This window comes from Podarcis erhardii, assembly GCF_964252035.2.
Source record: "Podarcis erhardii genome assembly, chromosome: 2".
Taxonomy (NCBI): Eukaryota; Metazoa; Chordata; class Lepidosauria; order Squamata; family Lacertidae; genus Podarcis; species Podarcis erhardii.
Genome location: NC_138498.1, coordinates 62257954 through 62268227, shown reverse-complemented (window position 1 = coordinate 62268227; position 10274 = coordinate 62257954). Strand labels below are relative to the sequence as shown.

The 10274-nt window shown below is 41.4% G+C and overlaps 1 protein-coding gene across 2 annotated transcripts; it reads right to left on the bottom strand.

Moving 5' to 3' along the window:
* LOC309336056 (rho GTPase-activating protein 24-like) lies at nt 1-7472 on the bottom strand. Of its 2 annotated transcripts, XR_014153873.1 has the most exons (3): nt 6512-7472; nt 4757-5719; nt 1-2834 (listed from the first exon to the last, which is right to left on the bottom strand). XR_014153873.1 is itself a non-coding variant. In XM_081851486.1 (2 exons), the coding sequence occupies exons 1-2, from the start codon at nt 6829-6831 to the stop codon at nt 5482-5484; spliced, it is 558 nt and encodes a 185-aa protein (XP_081707612.1). In that variant the 5' UTR covers nt 6832-7472; the 3' UTR covers nt 4150-5481. The 2 variants fall into 2 exon arrangements, 1 of the variants encoding a protein (XP_081707612.1); XM_081851486.1 differs by lacking the exon at nt 1-2834 and having other exon boundaries at nt 4150-5719.
* Nucleotides 7473-10274: the final 2802 nt, after the last annotated feature.

Genomic DNA, 10274 nt, shown 5'->3' with positions numbered 1-10274 from the left:
TTTTTTTTTTTTGCTTAAAAGTTAGTGTACTTTAATGTCAGGTGGAAATAACCCTGAAATAGAAAGCTGAGTTTCAAAATCCATAGCTAAGTGCTTTTGCAAACTGTCCAAGATCTGTGTACACTTGGCTGTGAGCTTGTTAAAGTAATGGGACTTAAGTGCATTATGTCTTTCTGGATTCGAAATTACTGCTAGCAATCAGGTTCTTCATTAGATTTTTTTTAAAAAAATAATCTTTGGCTATGTATCATAAATTAGCTTTCCAGTATTTATACTATGAAAGTACCCAGATAAGCTTGCAGGAATCAACCCTTGTGCATGCTAGACAGGCAATTTATATAAAATGTACACAAAGATGGGATCCCATCTCAGTGACAAGCCCTGGTTCTGTCCATAGTATTTCTCTCACAAGTACGCATACTTTTTTTTTGCAGATATAGGGCTTTAGTGCTGCACTATGTGCCTTAGACTGAAACACAGAGGACAGCTTAATCATCTTTCTCCCATTCATAATGAAGGTGAATTATGTATGTTAATGATGGCCATATTTGATTGCTGTAGAAGTGCACATGAGAAAGGAAGCTGTACCCTTCCCACTTTTTCATAGCAGAAGCTACTGTGAGGTGCTATCATCTTTTAGGGGAAACAGTGGTGACTGAAACAAAAAAGAAATGTGCACAATTTTGTAATGAATTTTTGATGCCTACATGAATTTTTTCAACAAGAATTGGCATAGCAATATGGTTGACATTTTTATATGCATATATTTTTAAATGGTTGTTGGTTTATGTTTAGCTATTGTCCTTTTCCAGAGTGTTTGGGTTTTCTTTACAAAAAGTTATTGTGGAATACTGAAGGAAATGTAGATTTCTACAAAAAAAAAAAATGCTGTTTCCTCTTCTGGGTCTTTTACTGGGTAATGCATGAAACATATTTTCAAGGGCCAAATTTAACTGTTAAATTCAAAAGTCAATGAAGTATTTAATTAAAGTCAATACACAAAGCATATTAGTCTAGCCAAACTTTTGAATAAAAACCTTAGGTGAACTTTTGAGCATTTTTCAAGTATCCCTCCTCTTAAAACTAAAATATTATATTGTGGTAGATCCTCATTAATTTTTCGAGAATGACTCCAGTGATTTCCAGAGGTTGATTCACACAACCTTAAGACTGTTTGTGCTGATTACATTTTTCAAGTGTTTGCAGTGCTATGCTAAACCAGGAGTTGCTTCACTATGGGTGTGTTATCACACTGTAGTAACTTGGCCACATCACTGTGGTTTGAAAGCCCCAAAAGCTGATGTTTGAATCAGCCTGAAGACCTGTGTTGCCACTGAAGTTAAACTGTAGCCACACTGGTTGAATTTGGCAGTCCTGTGCTAACAGATGTTATAGTTAGCTGTTCCCCTAGTTTCCAGTAACTTTAAACAATCCAGCTAGATTTTGGCTTAGGGCAGAATGTTTTGGAACTTCCATTGTACAAGCCCAGTCAAAATGAGTAAGCTGTCGGTGGCCTTCATTGATTTAAATGGCGCTTACATTGAAGGTCCCAGTACATTATGCCTGTAACATGCGTAGGTGAACTATTGGAGAGCTCTCCATTAAAATATTGTTTTTAACAAACAGCCTTAAATTGTTTCCTCATATCTGCATTTTTATCTTTCAGATTTCCCCCATAAGCCTTTGTTTTTACAATATTGTTTATTCCCTGTAAAACATGTGCTGCGATGTATGTGCCTGTATTCAAGTGATTTACATATACAAATTATCACAGAAAAATGGCATCAAGTCCTAATATCCTCACCATGTTTGGAGTCTCGGGTCATTTATTGTGTCAGTTTGAAATGTGCTTTCAGACTAAACCTTTGAAATCTCAGTGTATTGATACATCAAATGACCTGTTCTGTGTACTAAATGAGGCTCTTGACACATTTCATTCTTGATGCTTGTGCAATGTTCTGTGGAAAATGGAAGTGAATTATTTTATACCATGGCTACTTCAACAAGATTAGATGCCTCCCCCCTCAGAACTCGACTTTTGAAAATAATGTTATTAATAGTGAATTATTAAGTGTTAGCTTTTAGTCTTATTTTAATTTGGGTTTCCATTTCTCCCCAATAGTCTTGTCTTTCAACATCTATATTAAAGCCACTGTAAAAATGAAATAAATGTGGACAAAATGTATATAAGAATTCTGGCTTGCTGGTTTTTGTGTCTCAGCATGAGTATTTCTATACTTCTTTGGAATGGTGGAGGGAAAATATGGATAATCTTGGAAGAGTAATTTTAAGTTGAATAAAAAGATAAGAGCAAAATATTTTTTTAAACCACTAGTTGGGTGGAGGGGAAACCTCAGAGGTGGTTTAGATGATTATTAGAATACTCCAGGATCATGTGAAACAGGAAAACTACAAATGCCATAATAATGCCATTGTGGATATTTAGAGACATGGCCGGCATCATCTACATGTGATGTTCTTTCAGGCCCTTGTTGCTTATTTTGCATTTAAAGCAAGCAAAATTATTGACCATCTACAACAGGGGGAGCAGCTAATCTGTGCTATCCAGATAATCTGTGAACTCCCAACGTCAGCCAGCATGGCCAGTAGTCAGGTTTTATGGGAGTCATAGTCCAGCAACATCTCAAAGACACACGGGTTAGCTGCCCTACCTACAAAAATTAAAAACCACTTCTAGAAACCTTTTCCTTGACTATCCTTGCTTGAAATATAAAACAGGAAAGCAACATTTTGTTTCTGGGGCAAGGTTTCCCATTACACACAGTTTTTTAAAGTTAACAGAATTGGTTACAAATGGATAATATTAAGGTATTCTGTAGCATAGGCCAGTACACTTAAAAACTCAGTAGGGAATTGCAGATCTTTGAAATGACAATAATGGGTCTTACCATATTTTTTGCCCTATGGGGAAATGTGTGTGCGTCCTATGGGGCGAATGCAGGCTTTCGCTGAAGCCCGGAGAGCGAGAGGGGTCGGTGCACACCGACCCCTCTCGCTCTCCAGGCTTCAGACAGCTCTCCGCAAGCTGTGGGAGCCCGGCGTAAAGTCGCGCAGCTCTCCCATGGCTTGCGGAGAGCTGCCTGAAGGCTTCGGGCTTCACGCAGCTCTCGGCAAGCCGTGGGAGAGCTGCGCGACTTTGGGCAGATATCCGCAAGCCTGGGGAGATTGGCGCGACTTCCCGCCGGGCTCCCTAGGCTTGCGGATAGCAGCCTGTTCTGTGGGCTGGGGTCAGGGGAAGCTCGGGTTTCCCCCGCCCCAGCCCCGTGCCGGGGGGGGGGAATAAAGAATTTATTTATTGAACCTCTATATTCCCCAATTTTATTGTAATTTATTGAACCTCTACATTCCCCAATAATTTTTTATGATGCAAAGTTTGTACCCAGTTGGATCTCATAGTTGCATTTTGTATAATTTTTGGAGGGGGTAGGGGGGACAACCCTCTTCTGTATTATAACTAAAATAACTTTTTGCTATATGAGTTCTGTTGTGGAAAATAATTTTTTTCGTTCCAGTGTGGTTCTCTGCATGAGAGGTAGCTTTGCTGGATATATAGCATTCCACCATCCCCAATCTTCGTAATAAAGAAGGCCGTGTACCTCCTTTGTTCTAATGCTGCGGACCGGGAATGCCACATGGAACATTCATTTTTATTTTACTTTGTTAAATTTATCCCACTTTTTCCCATCCTTGAACCCAAAGTATACATGTGGTTCCCACTTAGCCAGTCACTGAAGGAACCTAGAACTTCTTAGCTTCAGCAAAGTGGTGGCCTCATGTGCCTTCAATCTATGCCTTGTGCTTACATTTAGGTCCCTGAATATATCCCCTCCACCACTGTTCTACCTGACTTCCTTCTTGGCAATGGCAGCTAGTAACCACTGGAGCTGGTAGGACAGTCAAGTGGGTCAATGGAGGCATGGCTAATTTATTCCAGTTTTCTCCCCATCCTCCTTTGCAAAGATACTGTGAACAGGTAAGCAGCTTTCCTCCTGAGTTTGCCTGCCTGCCTGCTTGCCTCCTCTTTTTGTCTTTATTTCCATATTATAATTAATCTAAGGAATGAGAAGTGGTGAGATAAGAGGATCTGTCTTCTCTTTCAGCATACACCTCTAAATGATTGCCAGACAGTTTGGTGAATGGGTCTTCATTCTCTTTATCCATGTTGCCCATCATTGCAGTAATACAGATAGCAGACTATACCCCATGATAGGGGATTGTCCCCTGGAAAGAAAAAAAAGACCTCCAAAATTTAAAATCTCCAGAATTTAAACTCTCAAAGGATTGTTTTTTAATTAAAAGTAGGAAGTTATATTGAGAAGCATTCAGGGTTCAAAAGCTTTCATGCATCTGAAACTCAGTAGGGCTGGTGCCTGTCTTAACTTCCTGGGGGAAGGAGTGCCATAGAGTTGGACTCTTGAAAGCATAACTCCTCTTTGACATGAGTCATGCTCCTGGCCCATAGTCATGTTCTCCGGGATGACCTCAGTGGTTAACTTGGGATGCATAGGGTAAGGAGATCCCTAAGGTATCATGGGCCTCAGTTATTCAGGGCTTTGTACACGAGTACAAGAACTGTGAACCTGAAAATGGAAAGTCAGTGCAGGTCTCTTAGTAATCAGGGCTCGATTGTTACCAAAGCATGAACTACAGTGTTCACATTACCCCTATCCAGGAATGGCTGTAGCTGACATATCAGCTGAAGCTGATAAAAGGCACTAATAGCCACAAAGACCACCTGAGATTTAAGTGACAATGGTGGTTCAAGCAGCATACTCAAACTATGTACAGTACCTGCTCCTTCAGAGGGAGTGCAACCCCATCCAGGGCAGGTAATTGGGCCTGCATCCCAGATCAAAGAACTACCTACCCATAAGTCCTCTGTCTTCCCATAGTTCAGACTCAGCCCATCACTGCATCCAGGCACTAGTCCCAGTCTTTCACTGCTGCTCCTAAATCACATGCGATGGAAAAACCGAGCTGAGTATCATCAGCATATGAACGGCACCTTGTTCCAAAACGCCAAATGCCTGCTCTCATCGGCTTCATTTAGTGTTGAATAGCATTGGGGATAAAAGAGTGCCTTATGGGATCCTGTAACGTAACTGCCGTGGGCCCGAGGAACATTTTCTCAATGCTACTTTCTGGGCACAACGTTGCAACTAGAACCAATGCCGCCCCCCACACCAAATTCATGCCACGGAGCCAATCCAGCAGCCTGCCATGGTCAATGGTATCATAGTGTGTAACCCTGAATTCTGCATTAACTGTTTGAATTAAGCATTGCACAACATACTTTACAACATATAGAAATATTTTAAAATATATGCAAGAAGAATCCTATATAAACATAGTATGTTATATTGCTCTGAAAAGTCCAGGATTTCCACCTTTTACATTTGGATGTAGTAAGAAAATGGGAGTGGCGGCAGCAGGGGAGCCAGAATCAAGGCCAGTCACTCCCTAGAAGCTCTGGCCAATTTGCTCTGTTATCTTTCCTTCATGTGTTAATTCTCCAAAAGTATCAAAAAACTCTTCCATTTCCCTCTGAAGTGCTTCATTCCTTCTCTCCGCATCTTTGTGTGCCCTCTCTGTGTTGCGCATTTTAATTTCCACCAAGCAATGCCACTTCCGTTGCTGACCCAGTTTTGAACGCAGATCTTTAATCTCTAACTGCAATTCTTTGTTCCGTTGCTCCAGGCTGTTGGCATAAACACAGACACTGTAGTTTAGCATTTTGCAGCCCACCTTTCTCCTGTCTTTTGTCATAGTGATTTTTAAAGCATAGCACTTTTCAAGCGCTTCATTCTTGGCCCTATAAATAAGACACAATTCAAAGAAGGATACTGTTGCTCTTCTCACATGCCCTGATACAAAATTATTAAAACCATCACATCTATGACCAGATCAATCTCTCTATGTATTATGCCTGTTGCTGTTTGGAATCACAATCTTCACGCATTCATCACTTACAGAACCGCACTGACTACAGGGGGCCCGTGGAGGGCAGGGGGAAGGGATATTATCCCCAGGAGCTCAAGTCTCATTGCAAGATGCAGTAAGATTGTGGTAGAAAAAGAGGGAGGGTGAAAAGCACACACTCCTATCTTTTTTCTATTGAAAACCACCACCACCCAACAAACATGCATTCAGACAGCCACCCACAGACAGCCACCCAATACATGGCAGTCATACAGTCATATTTTTCTGTTGGCCTTTCTGGAAGAAAATACTGTTCTGGCAAAGCACAGTTATGCTCATTACTCCTTTAAAGGTCATAGCTAAAACTACAGCACCAATTCAAAGTTTGCAGCATGTGATTATTTTTATTTTTAGTGCATTCTATATGTAAATCATTCCAACTTATTCTGGCAAAAACCAATAGGTGTTGCCAGTATCTAGAAACCAACACAACTCCTTGTCTTTTCGTAGTAGGAGCCGCTGAGAAACCCAAAGGAAAATGCATTAGAAATTTCAGGGACGGAGCTCTTACCTTGAAATCTTAGTCTCGTACTCTGCCTTCTGCCTGGCCATCTGCTGCTTTAGACTGACAAAGTGGTCCTGCCAGGAACTCTGACTTGTTGAGCTGTCATTGCTCGAGTGGGGATATTCGCTACAGTTGCTCATTTGGACTTGGTCCAAGCTGTCTGGAAGCCCCAAAATATTTGATGTGCCCTCGTTAGTTCCTGCAAAATCTTCTGTGCACTTGGGTCTGCTAAAAAGCCTCGAAACTAGGTTTTCTTCAAGCATCGTGTCATCTGGGCAGTTCTTCCAAGAGACCTCGGCAATATTGTTTATATCCTTTAGGCTCATCGGAAAAGGGCATTCGGCTCAGTTCTAGGTAATAAGCAGTTTTGATTTTGTCCCTGTTCTTCTTTCACCCTGGACTGTGAGACTTCTCATCCTAGCTGCAGCTGTCTGAAGCTTCTCAAATGCTTGGAAATAATCCACTTTATTGGAGCCTGGGTCTTGTTTCAGCTTCAGAGCCTGTTCTTGATTTGGAATGGGAAACGCCTCAAGTTGCCGTGCTTCACATGTCCTCTTGCAGTGAGGGCTTGTTTCTGTCTGGCAGAGACAGTGCCCTTTTATTGCCCTCCTTTCTTTTGCCCTATGCAGTTTGATTGACGTGGGTGCATGGAACATTGACTGGCCCACGCACTGCTACTTGCTCCCTTCTGTTAAAATTTCTCCAGAACTGGCAGCAGAGAGGAAACAAAACTTGGATTGCCTTCATGCAAGTACAAGGTCCTCTATGTCTTTTGTGAAGACAATAGAAGAAGTGTTTTAAATCTGATTTTGGATTTACTGGTGTCACAAGGGAGCTGAAGGAACGAAAACCAGCTTCTGCTTGGCTGGGTGGTGGTGCACCTCACTGTACTTCTACAGTGGTAAATTCTGTGTCTCACTAAATTGGTTAAGTTTTTGTCAAGACCAAACAGTACATTTATACAAAGCAATCATAACATCTTAAGTTAAAAACCAGAAAACAGTTTACATGTACAGATAAAATACTTCAATGTGCATTTGCTGGTGCACAAGAACGAACCTTTCTGTAACAGTCTTGTACCTGCCTCCTAGGGAACATTATAGACTTTGCTGACCTTCTCAAAGGAGGGGATCCGTGTATTTCCTTGCCAATGAAGAATGAAATGAACAATGCTGCAAATTCTCTACAACTCCTTCCTCTTCATAGGAGAGGAGTTATCCAAGTTTGGGAATGCTTCTGGTGACCAGAAAAAGTGCCAAACCTCCCTTTAATATTTCAAGAGGCCTTTATATGTAACCTTCAAGTGATGGGTAAATCTTACTGGCTTCCCTCCAAACGGGGATGAATATTTGTTCATATATTGCTTTTCCTGGTAAGCAGACCCTGTCCAGTCTGCAACTCAGAGGCTTAGAGCAGCCTTCATGTGCCAAGATGAGATTATACCTATACACTGTTCAGTTTGCTTTGGTGTTATACTCTAGCTGTCGCTGGTGGCAAACCTCTGCTAAAATAAAAGGGAAATCATACATCTGAAAAAGATGTTCCGTCTTTTGAAGCCAACAATACTCGTTTAAGATAATTTTCACCTTTGGGCTTTTTCCTAGCTGTGTGACAGAATGCCTTTTATTATTTCCCTCCTCTTTTTTCCAATGCAGTTTGAATGCCTGGTGGTTCTAATCTTGGTGACTTTCATCAACTGAATTTTGAAGCCAGTCATTTAAAATGAAAAGATGAAGGTTCCTCCTCCAACCCAATACACATCAATATATGCTGTAAGCTGTCATTTCCCTCCCCTGCTCCCAACCAGTTATAGATGTGTGTCTTGATAAAACTGCCTTCCCCCAAAAAGGCAGTGTTGATGAAACTGTACATACAGTGTATCAAGAGCATCTTTCTTTGGCCTTTTCCCAAAATGCAGGAGCACCACCTACAAAAAGAACCATGATGATGGCAATCATATGTACAATCCCTGCATTTTTTGGCGGTGTTTCATCAATGCAGTTGTATGAATTGGGATATAAGCAGTGGGTGGGTGGAGAGGTAAATGACCCAAGAGAGACTGAAAGTGCATGCCTCCAGGACTGGAAGTCATTTTATTTAAAACCAGAATCTGTTAAGAGTGGAAAGTAGGGAAGCACAAGCCAATGGAAAGGGGGATGACACAGAGGGGAGGGGAGCAAACATCTTCATGCCTAGTTTTATACTCTGGCTTCGTAAGCAGTCTTGGGAGGTGTGTGAAGGCAGAGTGAAATTAGATTCTGTCCTTCTAACAAATCAGTTCCCAAGTGCTATGTAGGCACCACTGCAAAGATCACCAGCAAGAGCTTGCACGTAGGAGAGATTCTTTTCTCACTCTGGTGCGCCGCTTCCTGCCAGACAATATTTTCCAGAAGCCTTGGCAAAAACAGTCTTTTTCTAACATGGAGTCCGCTACTGGGTCCAGAATAGCTTGCTGCTTGGAATGATATAAATATCACTTCAATCTCCTGATGTGCCAAACAAATTTAAGCTGGATTGAAAGTTAAAAGGGTGGGTTGGGGTGACTGTTTGGGGGTTTTTTTCCCTGCCCACTTTGAAAGAGAGAAGATGAACTTTGAAAGATGCAGTTCTTGTGACTTTCCCAAAGGTAGCTTTGCTGAGAAATGGTAGCTTATGCATTAAGGAGCATGACAGGGTGAAGGAGGAGGTGTAATAACCTCTTAAGTAAGGCACTGGCAAACGGTCTCTATATTTGGGTAGGATTCAGTTACATATTGGCAAATTCAGGCCAAGCTGATTTAGAGCTCTTGTGCAACAAACCTGCTTTCCAAAAAGGTCAGATATTTTGAGATAAGGAAATGATAACACAACATTTTTTAACCTCCCCACAAACTAATCAGGATGAATGCTCACAAAATAGCAGACATTGCCTAACCTCCTTGCAAAGAAATCAGGATGGATGCTCAACAAACAGGTTGTCTGGAAGTGCCCTGAGTTACCAAAGAGAAAATGTGCCTAGGTTTGTGCTGGGCGTGCAGTGTTCCAGACACCTTCCTTGATACAAGTGGATCATCAGCAACATTGGCAGTCAAAGGCTGAAACATGTGGCTTAATACAGTATAAGCCTGCACCCCTCAGCTCCCATCACTTGCTTGGAGGATTCTAACTCTAATTCTCTGACGATGTGTGTGCAGTAGCCTGCTGCTGCATCAGATCAGGACCCTTTTCATGACATGCAGTTAAATCTGAGCCAATAGATTCAAAAGGCAAATTTAAAATAAATTGCAAAAGTTAGATGAATTTGAAAAGGAAGTGCCACAACCACCTGCAATTCAGCTTTTTGTAGTTCTGTAGAACATGAAATCTGCCCAATACAAACTGAGCTGCCGGTAAAAGCTTTGTCGCACATGGCAATAGGTCATCAGAAAGGCAGAAGAACAGAGAAGGCAGGAAACACACTTTAACAAAAATGAAAGTTACATTTCACTATCCGTCCTGGAAAGTGAACTAGCAAGCCACTTGTGTAAAACCACCTTAAAAACCCTTTAAACACCTTTAAAACCCTTGAAATCCAAATGTATCTATTGCATTATTAAGATGTGATCACTAGATGTCACTATTGCATTTTATTTTCTCTCAATACAGGTGGAGAAATGAGAAGCTTTCACTGTTCAGTACTTAGCAGCCCTAATAAGAATGGTGTGAAGCCGTTTGCTCCATTGCTTCCTAAATGAGGACATTTAGGAATGATTGTGTTGATTACCCACATGATCCTCTCATCCCAACTAGC